Below are 23,910 nucleotides of genomic sequence, written 5' to 3' on the forward strand. Positions count from 1 at the left end.
TGTACTAAGCGCTAGGGAGAGTACAACGTCAGCAGCGTGGCCTAGTGGCAAGAGCACAGACTTGGGAGTCAGAGGACGTGGGTTCTGATCCCGGCTCCGCCACTTGACTGCTGTGTGACCTCGAGCAAGTTGCTTCACTTCTCTGGGCCTCAGTCACCTCATCTGTCTAATGGGGATTAAGGCTGTGAGCCCCATGTGGGACAGGGGCTGGGTCCAACCTGGTGACCTTGTATCTATCCCAGCTCTTAGAACAGTGCTTGGCACAGAGTAAGTGCTTAATAAATATCATAATTATTATTATTAAACAATAGAACAAACACATTCCCTGCCCAAAATGAGCTTACACTCTAGATGCATGATAAACAGGTGAGACACGGCTGGGTTTAGAAGCTAATTTGTCCTTTTCTGTCCTTAAGAGTCAGGTAGAGTCAGGCTAAGTGGAGATAACCCATCGATGAATCATATTTACTGAGCGTCTACTGCACGCGTGAGTCTCCTGCACTCTCCTGAACTCTCGCAGAGGTGGCAGGCATGTTCCCTACCTACAACGAGCTTACAGTCTAGAGGAAAACCACAATGTTGGCATTTGTTAAGCGCTTACTATGCGCAGAGCACTGTTCTAAGCGCTGGGGTAGATACAGGGTGATCAGGTTGTCCCACGTGAGGCTCACAATCTACGGATGATTGTACGGATGAGGTAACCGAGGCACCGAGAAGTGAAGCGACTCGCCCACAGTCACACAGCTGACGAGTGGCAGAGGCGGCATTCGAACCCATGCCCTCGGACTCCCAAGCCTGGGCTCTTTCCACTGAGCCGCGCCTGGGACACGGACAGAAAGGCTCGAGAAAGCAATTCCCCTCAAAAGTGGCCTTGCCACTTGTCTGCTGTGTGACCTTGGGCAAGTCACTTAACTTCTCTGTGCCTCATCTGTAAAACGGGGATTAAGACTCTGAGCTCCATGAGGGATGGGGACTGCGTCCAACCTGATTAGCTTGCATCTACTCCAGCGCTCAGTACAGTGTCTGGCCCACAGTAAGGACATTTTTTAAAAAGAGATTCTAACGAAGGAGTCCAGCAGACAAATCTCTCCTGGCTCCTACCCCCACCTTGAATACCAAAATAAATCCACCAAACTGGAACACTCTTCCCCAGTAGACGCAAGCTCCTTGGGGGCAGAAAGTATCTCTTGGACTCCTGTTTGTCTTTCCCAAGTGTTTCGTACAATTCACTCCCCTGTCCTCAGTAGGTGCTCAAAAAATATCATTACTACCGCTCTCCCTAACCCAGATAGAGAGGAACGATTCAGCTGAATACCTCATGCCACACATCTCTGAGTCCTGGAGCAGGGTCCACGACAAACCTTGACCTGCCCCCGCGGACTGTAATCTCCCGGGAGTCAAGAGGACCAGCTCCGCCACTTGTCGGCAGTGTGACCTTGGCCAAGTCACTCCGCTTCTCTGTGTCTCCGTCACCTCATCTGTAAAAGGGGGAGACTGAGAGTCCCAAGTGGGACGGGGACCGCGTCCAACCCGATAAACCTCTATCTACCTCAGTGCTTAGAACAGTGCCAGGTACGGCGTGCTTAACGAAAACCATAAAAAAATGGGGGAATCACATCAATCAACTCTGCTGAATTGTATTCATTCAATCAGTCGTCTTTACCGAGCGCTTACTGCGTGCAGAGCACTGTACTGAGCGCTGGGAAGGTACAGTTCGGCAACAGAGAGAGACAATCCCTACCCAGCAACGGGCTCACAGTCTAGACACCACCTACCCCAATTTTACTACTATGGCTTTGTACTCTCTCCACACGCTTAGTAGCATATTCGACCTACACGAAGCGCTCAATAAATACCACTGATTGTTAGTTGGCGCCAGCCCAGACCGGCTGACACCGATGCAGGAGCGTCCATTAAATGGCTCCTGCCTCGTCCCTGGGGCGGGACTGACCTATCCCGGAATCTCGATCGAAGTTTCAATTCCCAGAAATCGATTTTTCCCAAGACTAAGAACGGTGCCCGGAGCCTCAGAGAAAGAGAGTCCCGCCAGGACGGGGGTCATCTCTCCGGGCTCCGGCAGCGCCCGAAGGTCGTGAACACACGCGTGAAGTTGGACATGGGTGAGCACTGCAGCGTAAGCCTTGAAGCGCTCAACACCTACCATAAATAAATCAAATAAATAATAAGGCAGCCGTCGGCATCTAGAACCCCCCGAGCTCCGACTGTTATCCGCCTCCCGACTCTCAACCCCTGGATCCTTCTTCCCCGTTCTGCGGTTTTCACATCCTGCCATCGCCACAGCATATTTATCACCTGCTAAAAAGCAACTGTGGGAATTGTTCCCCACAACTCCAGTCTGAGCTTTCAGAGAAGCACAGCCATAATCACTGACGCGCGTAAGATACCACAAATTTACCGCTTCTTTCGAACGGTCTGACAACCTATAAAAAGTAACGCGGCTTTGTTTTGGCAAAAAAAAAAAAAAGTTAGTTAGACTGGATGATTTTACTATCCGGCAATTTGACCGCCGCCTCGGGAAAAATATCCGCCAAAGCAGAATGTAAACAGGGAAATGAATTAGGGATTGGGAACATTTTTTTCTAAGCAAAGCCATCGTAGTAAAATTGAGGTGGGTGGTGTCTAGCTGCTCCAGCGGTGTGGAATTGGTTAGACGATTGCTACCGGTTGCAATTCAGACACTCTCAGGCTGACGAGAACGCCTGAAATCCTATCTGTGTCCCGGCTGAAATTCTGTGAGAAGGAGAGAGCAGGGTTCCCGCTAACTGATACTCTATGAGGTGGTGAGATTCCTCGTGGAGGGTGCTCCCGGATCTCACCGGGAATTTAGTCCATTCATTCGGTTCATTCTATCGTACTGATTGAGCACTTACTGTGTGCAGAGCACTGTACTAAGCGCTTGGAAAGTACAATCGGGCAACAGAGAGAGACGATCCCTGTCCATCAACGGGCTCAGAGTCTAAAAGGGGGAGACAGACAGCAGAGCAAAACAGGCACGCTCAGTGAAATAAAAAATGGCTAGAAGGTGTCATGTGGTAGGCCTCAAAAGTTCAAAAATAGGCAACATTTTAGGGGTGCCTGAATGGGGCTGTCCTGGTCAATCAACCATAGCATTTAACCAATCAATAAATCGTATTTATTGAGCGCTTATTGTGGGCACAGCACTATACTAAGCACTTGGGAGAGTACAATATAATAAGCAGAGTTGGCAGCCACGTTCCCTGCCCACAACAAGCTTACAGACTTAATGAGCTCCTACTCTGTGCTAATCTGGAAGAGAACAATAGACTTAGTAGACACGATCAATAAATCCCCACAGCACCGATGGACAAATCTGTAGTTTATTTACTGATACTAATGTCCGTCTGCCCCTCTAGACCGTAGGCTCGTCGCGGGCAGGGAATGTGCCGGTCTCCTGCTGATTAGACCGCGAGTCCGTCGAACGGCAGGGACCGTCTCTGTCTGTTGCCGACTTGTACATTCCAAGCGCTTAGTACAGTGCTCTGCACATAGTAAGCGCTCAATAAATCCTACTGAATGAATATTGTACTCTCCCAAGTGCATAGTAGTACGGTGCTCTGCACACAGTAAGCGCTCGGTAAATACGTTTGACCGACTATCTGGACCCGGACTATCTCCGCCTGAAATTTCTGAGGGGTGGGGAGAAGTGGGCGGAATCATATATGTGCCATCCATATGTATGATGTCCTAATGGGATTAAAAGTTTGGTATTTGTTCTCATGGTATTTGTTAAGCGCTTACTATAGGCCAGGCACCGTACTAAGCGCTGGGGTAGGTATAAGCCTCTTAGGATGGACGCAGTCCCCGTCTCATACGACACTCACTATCTTATTCCTCGTTTTCTAATTGAGGTCACTGAGGCACAGAGAAGTGACTTGCCTAAGGTCACTAAGCAGACAATAATAAAAATAATGTTGGTATCTGTTAAGCGCTTACTACGTGCAGAGCACTGTTCTAAGCTCTGGGGTAGATATAGGGGAATGAGGTTGTCCCACATGAGGCTCACGGTCTTCATCCCCATTTTACAGATGAGGGAACTGAGGCACAGAGAAGTGAAGTGACTTGCCCACAGTCACACAGCCGACAAGGGGCAGGACAGGTGGCGGAGGCAGGATTAGAACCCAGGTCCTTCTGATTCGCCGGCTCATGCTCTCTCCACAAAATCACGCTGGTTCTCGCAGGAACTTCCACCCGTGTGCAGGACCCTCCCCCTACTCTCCTACACCCAGATGAACATACGTATGCACAGAATAATGACAATCATCGTAACGATGGCATTTGTTAAGCGCTTACTATGCGCAAAGCACCGTTCTAAACGCTGGGAAGGATTCAAGGTGATCAGGTCGTCCCACGTGAGGCTCACAGTCTTCCTCCCCATTTTACAGATGGGGTCACTGAGGCCCAGAGAAGCGAAGTGACTCGCCCAGAGTCACACGGCGGACAAGCGGCGGATGCGGGATTTGCACCCAGGACCTCTGACTCCCAAGCCCGGGCTCTTTCCACTGAGCCGCGCTGCTTCTCTACCAGGGACGGGCCCCGGTGGGCTCATTTTGAGGCCATTCCTGCCTTGAGGTGACGGGGTTCGTGCTGGGCTCTAATTGGGGCCAGACCTCTTTCTCCAGAGGCCCCTGCCAATCAAGAACGGTCCGGAAGACCGTCTGCGATCCGGTCCGGCCCGAACTGATCCTTAATTGGGTTTCAGGGTCAGAGATTTCCAGCTTCCCGTGAATTCCACCCCCCCGGCGGCAGAGCGGGACCGCGGAACCATCCCCCGGGGGGGTGGCCGGATCTCCCAGTGGAGATTCTACTTATCGCCATTGTTCTCGTCCGTCCGTCTCCCCCGATCAGACCGTGAGCCCGTCAAAGGGCAGGGACCGTCTCTATCTGTTACCGATTTGTATATTCCAAGCGCTTAGTCCAGTGCTCTGCACAGAGTAAGCGCTCAATAAATACTATCGAATGAATTAACGAGTGAGAAGGGGCCTGGCAGCGGTGACCGGTGACGCACCCCGGGAACCCAGGACAGAGAGACGCTCGGGATCCACTGGCACCGTAAGGGACGATGTCACGTGACTGTGGGCAAGTCACTTCACTTCTCTGTGCCTCAGTTGCCTCATCTGTAAAATGGGGATGAAGACCGTGAGCCTCACGAGGGGGCAACCCGATGACCCGGTATCTACCCCAGCGCTTAGAACAGCGCTCTGCACATAGTAAGCGCTTAACGAACACCAGAATTATTATTCTTATATGGGTCCTAATCCCGGCTCTGCCACTTGTCCGCTGTGGGACCTGGGCCAAGTCGCTTCACTTCTCCGGGCCTCAGTTTCCTCGTCTGTCAAAGGGGGATGAAGGATGGGAGCCCCACGGGGGACAACCTGAGTATCTTGTATCTACCCCGGAGCTTGGCACGTGGTAAGCGCTTAACAAATTCCATTATTAGTGGTATTTTTTATGGACTATTTTGCAAATATGCCCCAAACCACCAGAAGGAGCTAGACAGGGAATTGTACAGTCCAAGCGCTTAGTACAGTGCTCTGCACATAGTAAGCGCTCAATAAATATGATTGAATGAATGAATGAATGATCCCCCAGCCCCAGAACCCTTCCGTTACCCCTCACTGGTCTAGCTGAAAATAATAATAATAATGTTGGTATTTGTTAAGCGCTTACTACGTGCAGAGCACTGTTCTAAGCACTGGGGGAGATACAGGGTAATGAGGTTGTTCCGCGTGAGGCTCACAGTCTTCATCCCCGTTTTCCAGATGAGGTCACTGAAGCACAGAGAAGTGAAGCGACTTGCCCGCAATCACACAGCTGACAAGTGGCAGGGGCAGGATTCGAACCCGTGACCTCCGACTCCCAGGCCCGGGCTCTTTCCACTGAGCCACGCTGCTTCTCATAATAACGTATTAATATTCTCGTAATAAGAATGGTGTCCGTTAGGTGCTTCCTAGGTGCCAGGCACTGTACTAAGCGCCGGGGTGGACGCAAGCAAATCGGGTCGGACACAGTCCCTGTCCCACTTGGGGCTCAAAGTCTCCATCCCCATTTGCCAGATGAGGGAACTGAGGCCCAGAGAAGTGAAGACACTTGCCCAAGTTCACACAGTAGATAAATGGCGGAGGCAGGATCAGAACCCATGACCTTCCGACTCCCAGGCCCCGCCTCTCTCCTCAAGGCCAGGCTGCTCCTCTCCGGGCACCGCGTCCGAGCCGCGGCCGAGGGGGGCTCGGGTGTTGAAGATGTAAAGACGCGGACCTGAAAGGCCGGGCGGACTCCTGCTGTAAAGCTTGGATGTCGTTCCACCAGTAGCCCAGGTCACCGGGCTAATCTACTCTGCCATGAGGGAATCTAAAAGCTACGTTAGCTCACGGTTAATCCCCATTTTCCAGATGAGGTAACCGAGGCCCGGAGAAGTGAAGCGACTCGCCCACAGTCACACAGCTGACGAGGGGCAGAGCCGGGAGTCGAACCCACGACCTCTGACTCCGAAGCCCGGGCTCTTTCCACTGAGCCACGCTTCTTCCCCGGCCACGCCGCCTCCCCAGTACAAGTCGGCCTGGTGGAAAGGGCACTGGCCTTCGGAAGACCTGGGTTCTAATTCCGCCTCTGCCACCGGCCTGCTGCACGGCCTTGGCCAAGTCGCTTAACTTCTGTGTGTCTCAATTTCCTCCTATGTAAAATGGGAATTAATCTCTTCTCCCTCCTACTTAGACTGTGAACCCCATGTGGGACAGGGACTGTGATGGACCTGATCAATTTTCTATCTACCCCAAATCTTAGAACAGTGCTTGACGCGTAGAGAGCGCCTGACAAATACAATAACCGTCACGGTGGCATCTTTGCGGGAGGCAGTGATATTTTTTTATCAACGGTAATAATAATAGTGAGATTTGTTCAAAGTTCACTTCACGTCAAGTGCTGTATTAAGTGGTGCCGTAGCTACGAAAATAATCGGGTCAGATAGAGTTCCCGTCCCAACTCGCTGCCTGAGGGGGAGGGAGACCAGGTTGCCCAAGGTCATACGGCAGGCTAATGGCCGAGGCAGGATTAGAACACAGATCCCATACCGCCCCCATCGCCATAGGTCTTATTTATAATAATAACGATGATGGCAACTGTGAAGCCGATTAGAGTGTAAGCCCGTCGTGGGACAGGGTGTTGCCGAATTCCGTTGCCGAATTGTACATTCCAAGTGCTTAGTACAGTGCCCTGCACATAGTCAGCACTCGATAAATACTGCTGAATGAACGAAGCGCTGACTACGTGCCAGGCACCGTTCTAAGCTCTCGTAGTCTTCCCCCGCGCTCGAGACAACGCTTCCGCACCTGACAGATGTTCGGGAAACGCGACGGAATAAATGCACGGATGGACGGATGAGCACAGGCAATCCCCACCGTGAGCACCATCCCCCTCCTCCACGCTGCCCACCCCGCTTGCCGCTGCCGCCTGTCCCACCCGCCAGTGGGCCCTGCTGTGGCCACTGATGGGGGGTAGGAAGGGAGAGAGAGAGAGAGAGAAAGCATGGAGAAATGAAGTGTGTGTGTCGGGGGGGGATCCTTTTTCTCTCATGGGGGCAGCAGGGGAGGCAAGAGGGGGGTGGTGCAGGAATCACCGTTTCCTGGGCCCTGCAATGCCCCGGCACGAGATGCCCCTCAGAAGCCCCCCGCCATCAGCGAGACTAAATTTAAATCATTCCGGGCGGAAAAGAATTATCCTATTTCCAAAGATCTCCAGGGGACGGGGCTCCGCCTCCCTCCTTCTTAACCCATTTCGGGGTTTCGATCCTCACTGCCAGAAACTCTTCCTCCTTCGCAACCTGAATACCTCTTGCTCCGATTTCACTCGGCTCTCCCCGCTTCTGACGTGGGGAAGGCGTAGCGGCTGGAGCACAGGCCTGGGAGTTACGGGTTCTAGTTCCGCCTCCGCCCCTTGGGGCCGTGTGACCTCGGGCAGATCACTTCACTGGGCCTCACTTACCTCATCTGTAAAATGGGGATTGAGACCGCGAGTCCCATATGGGGCAGAGACCGCGTCCGATCCGATTGGCTTGGATCCACAGCCCAGCGCTTAGTGCGGTGCCTGGCACGTAGTAAGCGCTTAACCAATACCGCAATTATTATTATCATTATAATGCCCTTGTCAGCGGTGGGGCAGGGACTGTGCTTGCTCTGATCATCTTGTATCTATCCCAGTGCTTAGCACATAGTAAGCATCCTCTACATTACAATTTTTTTAGGGCTTGCCCCTTTTTTTAATAGTTTAAGCACTTACTATGTGCCAGGCACTGTACTGAGCACTGGGGTAGACACGAGATCATCAGGTTGGACAGTCCCTGTCCCACATAGGGGTCTTTATCCCCATTTTATAGATGAAGCATCTGAGGCACAGGGAAGTTAGGTGACTTGCCCAAAGTCACTACACGCAAGTAGAGGAGCTGGGATTAATAATAATAATAATAATGATAATAATGATGTTGGTATTTGTTAAGCGCTTACTATGTGCAGAGCACTGTTCTAAGCGCTGGGGTAGACACAGGGTGATCAGTTGTCCCACACGAGGCTCACAGTCTTAACCCCCATTTTCCAGATGAGGTAACTGAGGTCCAGAGAAGTGAAGTGACTTGCCCACAGTCACACAGCTGAGGAGTGGCAGAGCCGGGATTCGAACCCATGACCTCTGACTCCCAAGCCCGGGCTCTTGCCACTGAGCCACGCTGCAGATAATTACTCTCTTCAATCACCTTGCCCTCTCCTAACTCACCTCTCTGCCCTCCTACTACAACCCAGCCCACACACTTTGCTTCTCTAATGCCAACCTACTCACTGTACCTCAACCTCGACCACCTTGCCACCGATCTCTCGCCCACATCCTGTCTCTGGCCTGGAATGCCCTCCCTCTTCATATAATAATAGTAATGTTGGTATTTGTTAAGCGCTTACTATGTGCAGAGCACTGTTCTAAGCGCTGGGGGAGATACAGGGAAATCAGGTTGTCCCTCGCGAGGCTCACAGTTAATCCCCATTTTCCGGATGAGGTCACTGAGGCACAGAGAAGTGAAGTGACTTGCCCACAGTCACACAGCTGACAGGTGGCGGAGCGGGGATTCAAACCCGTGACCTCTGACTCCCAAGCCCGGGCTCTTTCCACCGAGCCACGTTGCAGATAATTACTCTCTCCCCCTTCAAAGCCTCATTGAAAGCCCATCTCCTCCAAGACGTCTTCCCTCACTAAGCCCTTCTTTCCCTCTCCCTTCTGTCACCCTGATCTGCTTCCTTTATTCATCCCCTCTTCCAACCCCACAGTACTTTCATACATATCTGTAATTTATTTATTTATACTAATGTCTGTCTCTCCCTCTAGGCTGGGAGCTTGTTGTGGGCAGTGAACGTGTCTGTTATATTGTTATATCTTACTCTCTCAAGTGCTTAGTACAATTCTCTGCACGCAGTAAGCGCTCGCTAAAGACCATTGATTGATTGCTTCTGAATGGGCTAAAGCACCTTAAGCCACGGATCTCTCTTCATAGATTGAATTTCCCGGCCCTGTAAAACACCTTTTTGGATTTAGACGAGGTCCACGTTTTCCATGTCCCAGACTTTAATGATCCCGCTAGACCGTAAGCTGCTGGAGGGCAGGGATGGCGTCTATTACATCTACCGTTCTCTCCCCAAGTGCTTAGTTCAGTACCTTGCTGAACCTCCCTCTCTACTCTCCCACCTCCGTACCCTGGATTATGCTGCTTTCCTGGCTCCGAACTCCCTCTCTCCCCACTGCAGACAGATCATATTTTCCTTACATTCAAATCCCTCCTAGATCAGTCATATTAGAGTGCTTGTACAGCACACTATACTAAGCGCTTGGGAGAATACAGTATTAGAGTTGGCCGACCTGTTTCCCCAGATTCCCACCTCATCCAACAAACCTTCCCTTAATCTCTCAGGACTCTGAGTCATCTGATTCCATCAACCAACTCTAGCACTTATGAACTTTAAACCCTTCCTCGACATTCATCTACAAGCTTCCGCTCTATTTCGATTACTCGAGTCATAATATTATGTTTTTCTCCCCTAATTACAGAGCAAGCCCCTAGTGGTTAGGGAACGGGTCACTTGATTCTTCTGTACTTCCCGGGCATTTAGCGCCGAGTGAGGACTCAATAAATACTACTACAGTAGGGTCTGGATCAATCCGATTGATTAATCAATGCCAGAACAGAGCTGATGTTACAAGCAGGGAGACAAAGCAAACCTCAGCCACTCAGACCATTCGTACACGATCCTGAGGCCCCGTTCAGCCCCACGAGAATGAATTACGGTATTTATTAAGCATTCACGACGTGTCGAGCTCTGTTGTGGTACAAGGCAATCAGACAGGACACAGCCTCTGTCCCGCACCGGGCTCACGGTGTAAAAGGTCGAGAGGGGAGGGCATCTTATTCCCACTTTAAAGATGAGGAAACTGAGGCCCGGTGAGGCTAAGTGACTTGTCCAGGTCACACAGCAGACTAGGGCCAGAGAAGAAACTGGAACTGGGCCTCCGGACTCCCAATCCTACGCTCTTTCCGTGAAGCTCGATGTGGGAGGGGAACATGCCGACCGACTCCGGTGTACTGTACTCTCCCAGAGGCTTAGTAAGCGCTCTGCACAGAGTAAGCGCTCAACAAATACAATTGATTGAAGCCTTCTGCCGCTGAGCTTGTTGAGAGAGTGAAGTCTGTTGACCCAGGGGGACGTGGTAGAGCATACATGGAGACGCAAGGACACACGGATACACACACACTCCCCAAGGTGTGTCTGTATCTCGCCACCGACCTCTCGCCCACATCCTGCCTCCGGTCTGGAACGTCCTCCCTCTTCAAGTCCGACAATTACTTGCCCCTCTTTCAAAGTCTACTGAAGGCCCGCCTCCTCCAAGAGGCCTTCCCTAAGCCCTCCTTTCCTCTTCTTCCACTCCCTTCTGCATCGCCCTGACTTGCGCCGTTTATTCATCACCCCCCATCCCAGCCCCACAGCACTTATGGACATATATCACTTATGTAGTTATATTGATGTCTGTCTCCCTTTCTAGACTGTAAACCCTTGTCAACAGGATATGTGTCTATTTGTTCTACTGTACTCTTCCAAGCGCTTAGTACAGTGCTCTGCAAACAGTAAGTGCTCGATAAATACGATTGACTGACCGACCAACGAAACCGGCATCTCTACGTGCGGGAGCTGAGCACTTTTTCCACCTTCCTCCGTACCTCTGATGGATTGTGGGCAGGGAATGAGCCTGCTTATTGCTGTATTGTACTCTCCCAAGCGCTTAGTACAGTGCTCTGCACCCAGTGAATGCTCAATAAGTATGACTGAATGAATGAATAAGACCAGACCCAGTTTGAAGCGTCTGCTAAATTGGTCCTCCTGGTGGAACAATAGATTGTCTCATCACCCAGCCAATTCTTTGAGTCATCGAAGCGGGGGCAGTGGCTGCCACGGACACCTCCCGGGGAGCGGCCTTGTTTTCCGGGTAGCCCTCCCCTCCTCTTCCCGCCCGTGGGTGATCCACAGAGCCCGTGGGGTTCGCTGGAGAAATTTCACAACGCCGAGGCAAACGCCAAGAAGCAGACGCAGCCCTACCTCAAACTCGTTCAAAGAGTGAGACCCCACGTGAGCTTGAACAGGAAGGGTGCCTTTTCTTGTTTCGGGTTTCACGGTTCTATTTCATTTCTGAAGGTCATGTAGAATTCCTCTCCTAAAGGGCTTTCGCCCCATCTTAAATGTCATGAAACACTCTGCCTCCCAAGGCGTCTTGGTAGGCAGCTAGATTGCGCAGAAAGCATAAGGGTATAAATAATGTCAAGGCGGAGGGGGTGAGGGGTGAGGGGAGGTTAAGTTTTTCTCTCATTCTTCACTGACAGGGCTTTCGAAAGCAACTCCTTAAGGGGCTTCTAAGAGCCCAACGAACAAACCCATCAGAGCACTTAAACCAGGATGGCCCCCGGCGTTCCCTCCCGATGCAGCAGGGATTTAAAAAATTTACATTAGGTGGAATCTAGCTCAGAAATGACCAACACAGTAAAATGAATCGTGTCGCCGGCACAAACCTAGGGAGGGCAGGTGATCGTGGACAGTATCCATTTTCGTCTTCGCCAAAATAGGTAGCCTGCCTCAGAGCACAGTGCCTAAGCGAAGCGGTGGTGGAAATGAACGGGAAAGTTTGAGCCAGATTGTTCATGAGATTTCACGGTGATATGAAAAATAGTATTGCTGCTGCATAATTAGGGTCTCCAACTGGGTGTATCAATAAAGCACTGCTAAAAATAGGCACCTTTAAAATAAACATCAGAAAACCCCAAAATATTTCCGATGCTCAAATTCTTCCCCGAGAGTATTGCCTCTGTTTAGCAAATATGACAGTGGTGATATCGGGAAGGGGCTATTTACAACAGGCTGCAAACTGGATTCTGGATTTATTTCCTTTCCCCTGATTTATTTGCTCCCAATGCACATCCATGTTAAATGCAAGTGAAACAATCTCCACGCCCTTGGAGTCCGTGAACTCGGCACCCTTCCCATCACACATTTCCCAAGTAAGCCTCGCCACGCATCTTCTAATGTAATCCACTTGGGAAGGACCTGGGTCTAATTTGAGGGTCTTATAGCCATGTGCTCCTAAAACTCAAGAAGCGATCACTCAGTAAACACAATTTAAAAAAGAGCCTCAGGCAGAAGTCCAATCCACTTTGCACAAGAAGCACGAGGGACCAAGAGGTCAGATCAGATAACCAAGGTCATACCGGGAATCAATAGCAGAGCAGCAAGGACTAAAAGTTCGGTAACGCCCACGGCGAGTACCCCACCGAAATTCGAACCGTTCGTTCCTAGGGGTCTCTAATCTGCCAAGAGAGAAAGGTGACTCACCTTTCCATCTCTCTCCGCAGGCACAAACCATCTTATCAACTAGAGAGGAGAATTAGGGGATGAGGGGGTGCTCCCCAAGGAGGGCAATAAGCTTACCTCAGCATCCATTGTTACGGTCAATGACATTGGAGTGACATTCCCAGTGGATCATTAACAAGGAACACAGAGCTAGAACCCCGCCAAGACCCAGGAAGAAAGCCGAGTCAGGCTGGCAGAAACCTTGCCCGGTAAATTCTCACACTTTTCCCAGTTCCTCAGAGACGAGAACCTTTCTCCGCTGCCTGAACCAGAGACTGCTCTTGTCCCCGGGGTCTAGACCGGGAAAAGCCATCCCAAAACCGGTCTGAATTTTTCTTTAGGAGCGCCCGTCCCCTGGCGAGAGCTGGGAGGTCCCCCCCCGGTGCGGCACCGTGAAGAGGGGTCTCTCTGCAGGGAATCCTTGGAATCCCCCAAAATTGGCTGGGGGGCGGGGGGTGGAATCAGTTCCCTCTAAGGACCCAAAATGGCCTCCTCCCTCTCCCCTTCCCACCCAGACCTGGGAGCCGGGGTCTCCTCGGTCCTGGGCACTGACAGTTCTCAGATCATCCTGACACACAAACTACTAACTACCAGAGGCCTTCACCGCCAGAGCCCACCCAGATCCCGGCACTGACTGAGACCAGCAGAAAGGCACGGAGAGGGGAGACAAGGGTCTTTGACAGAACCCCAAACTGCCCAGACTCTGTGTGTCTGTGTGTAAGAGAGAGGGAAAGAGTGAGCTGGGGGACAGGGAAGGGAGGACCAACTCCATCCTACAGGTGGAAGAAGTTTCCTGGATTGTCCAAGCTCTCAGGGTCAAGGGGGTAGAACTCCCTCCCGGCTCCTTTGGTCGCCCCCTTCCTCCGCCCCGGTCCCCTCCTACCTGTCTGAGGATGAAACTGGTCGAAGTGGTGCTGCCATCGGATCGTTTCAATCGGCTTCTGCGGTTTGTGGTGCCTCTGGCCACCTGAACTCGACCAGCCGAGAGAGAAGAGAGAGTGAGGGTGGGCTGGGGGAGAGGGAGCTAAGCGTAGAGGCAAATATATGAAGCCAAGTTCTCCCCTCCCCCCCACTACCCTCCAACCTCTAAAATAAACCCAGAGGAGAAGGAGGGAGGGAGAGGGAGAGAAAAGAGAGAGGAAGAGAAGAGAAAGAGAGAAGAGAAAAAGGGACAAAGAGGGAGAGAGATGAGAGGAGGAGAGAGACGGGGTGGGAGGGGGGCAGGGGAGAGCGAGGAGAAGCTCCCCTCATCACCCACCACATCCATCAACAAGGACTTTTAGGCAAAGGATCTCTAGTCCCCCGCATGGGATGGAGGAAGCTGCCAGCCTGGCAGTTACCAGCCAGGAGCACAGAGGAAAAGAAGGAGAATGGGGGTGGTGAAGAAGCAGGAGGAGGAGAAAGAGGGAGAAACAGGAGGAGAAAGAGGGAGGAGGAGAGAGAAAGGGGAAGGAAGGAGGTCGAGAGGGAGGGAGGGAGGAAGAGGTTGAAAAGGAGAAAGGTGGAGGAGGGAGGGGAGGGGTGGGGGAGGGAGGGGAGGGGTGGGAAGAGGGAGAGGAGGGGTGAAGGAGGGGGAAGAGTGGGAGGAGGGGGAAGAGTGGGAGGAGGGGGAAGAGGAGTGGGAGGAGGGAGAGAAGGGGTGGGAAGAGGAGTGAGAGGAGGGGGAAGAGGAGTCAGAAGAGGGAGAGGAGGGGTGAAGGAGAGAGAAGAGGAGTGGGAAGAGGGACAGGAGGGGTAAAAGAGGGGGAAGAGGAGTAGGGGAAAAAGGAGTGGGAGGAGGGAGAGGAGGAGTGGGAGGAGGGAGAGGAGGGGTGAAGGAGAGGGAAGAGGAGTGGGAAGAGGGAGAGGAGGGGTGGAGGAGTGGGAGGAGGGAGAGGATTGGGAAGAGGGAGAGGAGGGGTGGAGGAGTGGGAGGAGGGAGAGGATTGGGAAGAGGGAGAGGAGGGGTGAAGGAGGGGAAAGAGGAGTGGGAGGAGGGAGAGGAGGAGACAAGTGGGGAGAAGAGGAGGAGGAGAAGAGGGAGGAGGAGGAGGATTGGTACCTGGGAGGTGGGGGTGTGCGGTCCGTCTGCAATGCCGTTCTTGGTGTAGGAGGAGGAGGAAGAGGAGGACAGCTTGGACATGGCCTGCGCCCTCCCTCCGCCGGGCGAGTGGCGGGCGGGGGACCTGTCTGCACCCCGGGGTCAAGGCTGGAGGAGCCAGAGGAGCAGGAGGAGGAGGAGGAAGAAGAGGAGGAGGAGCGGCCCGCCAGGCCAGCCCCGTGGCTGGGTCTGCTGGCCGCCAGGACCGGCCACGGGGGCCACTGCAGCCCCTTAAAGCAACAGAGGCGCTTTTCCCCTTCCCAGCCGCTGGGCTCCAGTGACACACACACGGAGAGGGGAAAAAAAAAAAAGAGAGAGAAGAAGAGAGCTGGCACTGAGCCAGCAGGGAGGGGACTTTGCTGACCCAAAGCAATCTGCAATCAGGGCAGGACTTCTAGCCCCCTCTTCCCTCCCCTTACCCCCTGCAGCTGAGCTTCCCAGAACAGGCAAAGGGGGATGTCGGGGGGCGGGGAGGGAGAGAGAAGGATAAAAATACCGTGCAGAGTTTAAAAAAAGACAAAGACTGCATAGTCCACGAATCAAGCAGGAGCCGGGATTTGCAGACGTGGAGAGGGAAAACTGGTGCAATGTGGGCACATGGCTGAAAAGGGCAGGGATGTGGGGAGGCTGAGAAGCCCGGGACTGGGAGGGAGAGCCGACCTCTCGACCTCAGGGGTCTTGTGCGGCTCCTGGGGAGGAGGGACGGGAACCCACCCGCAGCCCCGCTTCGCGGCCGGCGGCCAGCTGGCCCTCGACCACCGGGTGGGCTCGCCGACCAGGGTGAGGAGGTAGGGAGAGAGCCCGGCAATCCTGAACCCGAGCCACGATGTCCTAGCGGGCCTGAAGGTCACCCGGGCCCTTAGCCCTGTGGCTTCCCGGGTGGGCCGTCGAGGGCCGACACCCCCGAGACCCAAAACCGGCCGCTTTGAGCCTGGAATAAAGCCACCGTATGAGGAGCCGGTGAGAGAAGGGAGGGATGGAGAGAAGAGGTTTGGAGCAGCTGAACTGGAGATGCCCAGAGGAGTAGGGGAAGGGGATGAGAGAGAGAGTTCGGGTGGGTGATGGTGGGGGTCGTGGATTGAAAAATCCCTACATATTGTGTAGGAAACCCACTCAACTTCAGCCTCCCAGCTGGCCGGATCAGTCCGGCTTTTGCCTGCTGGTGGTACCTTCGAGAACCAGGACCAAGGACACCTTAAAAAAGTAGTTTCCTGCCCAAAAAGAGCCTCTACCTGGAGAGATGATGATAACTGTGGTATATGTTAAGCGCTTACTTTGTGCCAAGCACTGTACTAAGCGCTGGGGTGGATACAAGCAGATTGGGATCGGACGCAGTTCCTGTCCCATGTGGAACACACGGCCTCAATCTCCATTTTTACAAGTGAAGGAACTGGGGCACGGAGAAGTAAAATGACTTGCCCAAGGCAGACACATGGCGGAGCCAAGATTAGAATCCATGATCTTCTGACTCCTAGGCCCGTGCTCTATCCATGACGCCATGCTGCTTCTCATAAAGACAGAGGCATAAATATAGTTATGCAGTAGTTGAGATATCACTGAATATGCAATTGAACTGACACGCACGGAAGAGTGCTGAGGAGGGGTATATAAAAGTACATAAAAGCTAGAGGTGGGGAATGGGTTTAAACTACCGACGATGCTGGGAATTAACTGGGGAAAACTTGTTGGAGCAGGTGGGAGAGCACTTAATTTTCCAGGCATAGAGGTGCCAGAGCTCCCGTGATCATGGAATTGTACACGTAAAACCTTCGGTGACTTTGATGGTGACATAAATGATGACACCACATGGCTGTGAACACCCAAGCCGAGGTTCCAGGGACCTTGTCTGTGAGGGCAGAAATAATATTTATCAAGTACCTTTCACGTGCAAGGCCTCGTCTGGCGACTGAGAAAAAATACCCAGATGAGAATTACACAGGGTGCCTGACCCTCAAAGGGTTCCCAATCTACAAATAAGGTCGGGGAAGGAGAGCGGTGATGGACAGATGAAGGAGGATGGAATAACACACACACCACAGAGGAGAAAGGACCATGAAATACATTAACAATAATAAAAATAATGTTGGCATTTGATAAGCGCTTACTATGTGCCAAGCATCGTTCTAAGCGCTGGGGGAGATACAAGGTTATCAGGATGTCCTTGGTGGGGTTCACAGTCTTCATCTCCATTTTACAGAAGAGGTAACTGAGGCACAGAGAAGGGAAGTGACTTGCCCAAAGTCATACAGCGGACAAGTGGCGGAGCTGGAATTAGAACCCACGACCTCTGACTCCCAACCCTGGGCCGTTTCCTTAGGCGTCGTGGCTCAAAGGGCAAGTTTCAGACTCTGCTGGTCAAGGAGACTGGAGTTACCTCAGAAGACAGTGGACAGAGCAGAGTTCTGGGAGTCAGCCGGACCACGGTTCTAATCCTGGCTCCGTCACCTGCCTGCTGTGTGACCTTGGGCAAGTCGCTTCACTTCTCTGCGCCCCCGTTACCTCATCTGTAAAATGGGGATTAAGACTGAGTCCCACGCGGGAGAGGGACTCTAGCCACAACCTAGGGCCGAGGAAGTCAGCCTGGCCGGCAGGCCTTCCCCCACATCCTCTTCCAGCTTGTGGGCAGGGGATCGTTTAGTCATTGATAGAACTACTTTAAAAACATTTAAGTGGTTTTTCTTTGGGGGGGGAGGTTGTGTTTTTTCAAAGAATAATTGTAGAATTCATTTTACGGTAAAGTAGGATTTTTTCTGTTAGCTTCAAGTGGGGTGACTTACAACGTAAGTTGTGTTGAAAAAGCGGACGCAAAAACGTTGTTTTTGCCGTGATTAACTCTATCGTGTAAACCTCAGTTTTGCCACGCTTCTTCAATTTTGCATATTTGCTCTACTTTTATGTTGCTGATCTTTCTTTACCAATTTGGTAAGATTTGCTTCATCAAAGCAATCCCGTGGTGACTTGCCCCCATCGGCCCCGGTCTCGACCGCATAAAAAAAATAAACAGTATTGATTGATTGATTTTCAATGACGACCCGGCTCCGGTCATCAGGAAACAGGGTCAAATGACAGGATAAGTGGGGCACCAGTTTTCTAAGGTCAATTTCTGTCACTCATGCCTTTGTAGAAGGGACCCTCTTTTTAGGACAGTTTGAATGACCCAACACTTTCTCTACCCCTCCTTTGCCCGTAATGGGGACCACTTGGCACAGAACGGTGAGTGTGCGTGGCTTGGCGCAAACCATCACCACTTCTGCAAAAATACCATGGCACATGTTGGGTTGCTGGTGAGACCCACCTTTCCTGTCTTAACCACTGGTAACCCAGCAATTCTTGCGCTGTGGACTGGGAGGGCAAAAGGTGCATCGCTAGAGTTTCATACCTAAAAGGAAGTGAGTGATTATCTCCCAAGCTGCAGTTTCACCATCAGCTGCGTATCTTCCAGCCAAAGGAAAAATACCTGGGGAGAAAATGGGAGACAACCACGCAGCGGTTTCTATTATCCGCTCTGAGGTCACTTTGGAGCCGCCTTCCACAGAGGGATCGCTCCACGAACTAGCCGCTTCACCGGAGGTCGGATGAGTGAAGGGAAAGAGCAAATAACACTGACTGACAAACTGTCATTCCATTTTGTGACCCGAAGCCACCTACGGTGAAAAGGATTCAGAAGGTCAGTTTGAGAGGCCGGGATTGGCGGGTTGAATTTACTGACACTCTCCCTGCCCCCGCGAGTAAAGATAATCGAGAAGTGGCTGTACTACTATAGACTTCCTTCAGAGTTGTGGGGCATAATTAATCAGAGGACAACGGTAAAATAAATCTCTTTCCGAGACAAAGCGCTATATCTGGATTCTAAATAATTATACCTTTAAGAAAATATAGGTAGTGGGTGTTTGGCACCCAGACAGTTCTCAGAATGTTCTCTGGAAGTACAAACCGTCACTTATCTGAATATGAAAGTTTAATGATTGTTTTAAAATTTAAATTTAGGTTACTAAATTTATATAGCCCTTCTTCTCATGGGGAAAAATCAGCTCCATGATTTTAAAAAAGAAAAAAACAAAACAAAAAACAGATCTAGTTTATATCTTTCAAAGAAAATGTAGCGTTCTAATACATAAGTGCCTGATTTAGATGTAGAGAAGCCAGTTGGGGAAAAGATTTTTTTTCTGACAGAAGACACCTCGATTGGTGCTGCATGTATTATTTTTAAAAATAACTTCAGCTTTCCCATGATGATATCCTTGAGAAATACTCTGTTGGCAGTCAAGAGCACTGTGAATGGGTGCCACTTATTGAGTAAAAACGAACAAACACCTTACTCCTTTTAAGTTGAAAGACTTTCAAATCAATTCTTTTAAAAAGTGGAATGCCGCAATTTTATCCTCGCAAATGAAAAGGTCATATATTAAGTATTTCAGATAACCTACTAAAGTGACAAATTATTTCTAAATTTTTGCAGCTCCTAAATGAAATCACAGAAGGAATGAGTGAATTGGCGGGCGGGGGGAGGGGTCTGGTTCAAATTACCAAAAAAAAAAAAAAAAACCCACCCCAAAACTGCCAATCTACTCGAGTTTTCTCTATGTAGCCGGAAAATTAGTCAACCAGAAGAACGTCTACCCAATCTTACTGAATTATAATACCAGGGAAAAAAATTAGATACATTAATAATAAAATTAATTTTATTATAATAAAGTATCAGGAATTCTTTCTATTTTAACAAGAGTTCATTTGAAAAAGCAGAAGTTATTTACTACGTACTCCTGATATAAAACAATAGATATTGACCTAATGTAGAAATCTGAAGTTAGACAATTCCTTTGGCAGCATAAAGTTTAATTATGAACAGGCTTTAAAATAAATATGACAGTGCATAAGATCACAAAGAGAAAAAAAAACCGCTACAACCCTCTATTAACACCAACAAGATTACCTAAATACACCAATTTAATAAACCGATATTTTACACTATCTACAAACTGCGTAAATGATCACACTAACTGGCAACAGCATTACCGGAGAAGAGACAGTGGTCTTGCCAATACAAAATAGCAGTTATTTTTCATTGGAGGGGAAGCAGAAAATATCTGCCGGTCTATAAAATCCCACATAGACAAATGCTTATATACACTATTTATAAACACTTCATGTAATAAAGGACTAAATTTATCTGAAGATGAATTAGGCTAATTTAGTTTACTAACTCCAATCGATGCATTGGATGCCACTGACAATGGCTCCAAATCTGAATTCAAATCAACTTCATTTTTTTAAACTCACAACAGAGACAAGAACTTACATAAAAATTCAAATAAAATATTAGTAAATATAGTTGGACAAAATACTTAAGCTCTTCCAGATAATTACCTCTTCTGAACAGCAGCTTTTGAAACCAAGTGTTAAAATCGGAAGAATATTAACAAAAAGTTAAGGTGCCATTTTAGAGTACGTTATTTATATATTTAACAACTTCATACAGAACTCGGAGTAGGGACGATTACAGTTTCCCTCCAGTTCTTGAACCAGGAGTAAGAAAAAATAATTTAGAGTGGGCTTCCAAATACTATTTTTTTTCCCCCATTTTCAACACAGATCTGTGTTGGACCATTTCAGTTCAGGATACACGATGCTTTGTAGTAGAACTTTATGACTAAATCGTTTCTGACACTAGTAAACAGTAAACCTTCAGAGCCTAAGATGGGAGAACTTCATTTGGGGACAACATTTTCAGAATCGCCAAAAATTAGAATTTTTTTTCTTTTGGTAGAAAGAATACATATGTAAAAATCACATGTAGGAATCTGCCATGCAATAACTACTTTGAATATTAAAGAGCTGTCCATTATCTCCCTCAATCTAAATACCACCTGTTCATAATATTTATATCTGTCTGATGGTAAATAGGATGGACTGTAGTGTGCAATTTTTTCAGATGGGAAAGCCGATCCCACGATCACGCAATCAACTTCTGCAGTCCCTATGAACTATTAACGCGATAAAAGTCACCTAAAAATTAGGTTATCAGGAAAACTGACTTGGTATCTCATTTCTTAATCCACTGCATGCTACGGTTCCACAAGCTCAAGACGTCTCAGAGGGACGTCTGAGTCTCAAACCGTGTGGCAAACCCCACGATCACCACACCACACACTCCAAGGTCAACACGCTAGCAACGGACACATGCCATGCCTAACATACACGTTAAATGAAAAGAGCTGACGCTAAGGGAAAGACAAGGAGCCCGGTGTCTCTTTCGCAAAAGCTCTCGGTTACTGTTTGCCTACAGGCCTCCCTTCGGGTTGAGGGAAACTCTACGGAGGATGAAAGTCCAGCCCGCAGACGGGGACGGTCTTGGCCCCGAATCTTCAACCAGAAATGGCAATGGGCCGCACAGGAAATCGTAAGGGAGATGCTTCCGTTCCCCGGACACCCCCAGGCTCCTTCTCAGAGGAAGAGATCCTTCCCCTGACTAGAAGCACGTCTAGTGGGATGCTATTTAGGAGGGTTTTTTTGTGAGAAGCTAAAAGCTCTGGCAGGTCTGTATTTTTGTGGTCCTCCTCGTTAGAATGGGAAAACAATCTCCTTCCTCCCAATTTCCTCCTGCTTCAGACAAGTACACTCACATTACTCAATACGACTTTAATGGGGAACTGACAGCGCGGTAAACATGACCGCATTTTCACTAACCAAGAAGTCGTAATGGCGAACTCAACGTTCGCATTTCGGCAACACTCAAGAGTCAGCAGACAGAACGCACAACACGACTATTTTACGGGTTCATCGAAGACATTCCTGGAAAAAAAAAAAATCTGTTCCTCCAAAAGCCTCCACCCACATTTTTTATATTTGAGAATCATATGCTCAGATACACTACTGGGTACTGTGAAAATCCTCTTAATGGTTGCCCCCAATTTTTTTTTTTTTTTTAGCCTACTGGACTAAACTCTCAGACAACCGGCCCACAGATTTGGAACTGATTTCACTTTGAAGAGTTCCTTCCTAGTCTAGAGGCTGAGGCAGATTCTAGTTGTCTATTCACGGTCCTTCCGAATCGAGGGGGAAAGCTGTTCTGCTCTCATTCCACGGCTGGATGATTCAAAAATCACAAAGGCTGAGCAATACACTTGTCAATGCTTTCAAGAATGTGCCTTGTTTGCTTTTAGAGAAGAGGTTGCTGGTGGCAAGTCGTCTGCTGTTGGACAACTGAATGAGCTGGAACTGCCAGGGGGTAGCCTGGTACTTGAGGCAAACCGGACGTGGTGCTCTGGTAGGGTGCCACGTCTGCCGACATGCCCATCTGCTGTGGGTAAGCAGCCGCCCCGGGAGCCGACTGAAGGCCAGAGTTCTGGTTTAGGTACGTGGAATTGGAAACGGTTTCCAGTCCGGTACTGCGAAGAAAAACCAGAGGAAAAATATGACCTTTCAACGGTTCTCACACACAGCATCTTTTTCCTGTACTAGTTCCCAGCAAAGGGAGGTGACTGCTTCAGTCGGATGGCTGGTCCCTTCTTTACGGTAGTTAAGCACTTCCTGTGCGCCAAGCCATGTTCTAAACACGAGGGTATTCAAGGTAATCAGGTTGGAAACAGTCCCCGTCCCACACGGGGCTCACAATCTTCATCTCCGTTTTACCGACGAGGTAACTGAGGCACAGTGAAGCCACCTGCCCAAGGTCACGGAGCGGACAAGCGGCGGGGGCGGAATTAGAACCCGTGACCTTCTGACTCCCAGACCTGTGCTCTATCCACTAGGCCATGCTGTTTCTCAATGGGTGCTGAGGGTACCATTCTCTCATCCGGAAAAAGGGAAGAGAAGGAAATGGGGGAACAGGAAAGGCCCCGAGACTGAGCCCATGGCGTCAAACATTTTCCTTCTCCACAGTTCCCACTAGGGCAGGTCCCACCTGGGGTGATCCTAACTACAGAAAAAGTACCTGGAGTTGAAAACCTCCAACCTACTAAGTTTCTGTCATATTCGAGAACGGATGCGCTAGTCTCCCTACAGACTGAGTCTGGGCTTAGGTGCTGCACACTTGCAATAAACACTTATTCTTTAGCTGACAAGAAATGACAAGTACTGGCAAAATTACATTTTAAGCAAATCATTTTCAGGGTATGATTTCACATGTGCTAACGAGCCTGTCTTGACGGAGTGTGTGATGTAGGAAATGGGATTTTTCACCGGGGTTCAAAATATCCACAGGGGAAAGACAGATTAATGGAGGCCCCGTAGTTCTTTCAGGGTCTGAGTGAACAACGGGAGACCGGGGAAATACAATCGCTCTGAGGTTTCGGGAGTTTTGATCTTGAAAGACGGGTGAAAAAGATTGGGGACCGTTACCACACTTGCCTTAAGTACGGAGTCTGAGCGGGCTGGGCTGTTCCGGAAGAATTTATGTTGGGAGGGAGAGACCGCAACGGGCCGATCTGATCGGGTCCCAGACCGTAGCCTTGGGGGACGGCCTGAACCATGTAGCTCCCTCCGGGTGGCTGGACGGGATAGGCCTAGGAACAAACAGAAAACCTTCACTGGAGAACTGCCCCCCGCCTCATCCCGCGGGTCCACGTGCCACAGTGCTAGACCAAGATATTCTAGAATCCGAGGGGGTAGAAATGCACATTTAATTCTGTAGTACTCTCCCAAGTGCCCGATAAGTACCAGCGATTGACCGACTGATTAAATCTGGCATTCGGGAGCCAGTGAACCAGAACGCTGTGCAGACTGGTCACGTAGCCCTTTTCGACTACACGTCTGGTGGCTCTTTCTGGCCCCCGGGCTGGCAGTCAAAGCTTCAGAGCCATTAACCGGCACGGGTAACCGTACGGTGCTCTGCACGCAGTAAGTGCTCAAAAAATACCACTGGTTGAT

The 23,910-nt window shown here is 50.1% G+C and overlaps 2 protein-coding genes across 4 annotated transcripts in view; both read right to left on the minus strand.

The window, feature by feature from the left end:
• The window catches only part of CACNB4 (calcium voltage-gated channel auxiliary subunit beta 4), a 115,176-nt gene extending 99,853 nt beyond the window's left edge, over window positions 1-15,323 (minus strand). For 2 of the 3 annotated variants that reach the window (XM_029071461.1, XM_007671116.2), the window contains exons 1-2: window positions 14,221-14,365; window positions 13,846-13,929 (exon numbers count right to left, since the gene is read on the minus strand). In XM_029071461.1, coding sequence (XP_028927294.1) covers window positions 13,846-13,929; window positions 14,221-14,229 — 93 coding nt within the window. In that variant the 5' untranslated portion in view covers window positions 14,230-14,365. Of the gene's footprint in view, window positions 1-13,845; window positions 13,930-14,220; window positions 14,366-15,003 lie in introns of those variants that run through there. The other variant, XM_007671115.4, reaches the window with a different exon arrangement.
• A 4,383-nt stretch (window positions 15,324-19,706) lies between these two features.
• The window catches only part of STAM2 (signal transducing adaptor molecule 2), a 31,792-nt gene continuing 27,588 nt past the window's right edge, over window positions 19,707-23,910 (minus strand). The window contains exons 13-14 of the mRNA XM_029072127.1: window positions 23,392-23,546; window positions 19,707-22,430 (exon numbers count right to left, since the gene is read on the minus strand). Of these exons, the coding sequence (XP_028927960.1) occupies window positions 22,202-22,430; window positions 23,392-23,546 (384 nt within the window). The 3' untranslated portion in view covers window positions 19,707-22,201. The remainder of the gene's footprint in view (window positions 22,431-23,391; window positions 23,547-23,910) is intronic.

This window comes from Ornithorhynchus anatinus, chromosome 9 (genome assembly GCF_004115215.2).
Source record: "Ornithorhynchus anatinus isolate Pmale09 chromosome 9, mOrnAna1.pri.v4, whole genome shotgun sequence".
Taxonomy (NCBI): Eukaryota; Metazoa; Chordata; class Mammalia; order Monotremata; family Ornithorhynchidae; genus Ornithorhynchus; species Ornithorhynchus anatinus.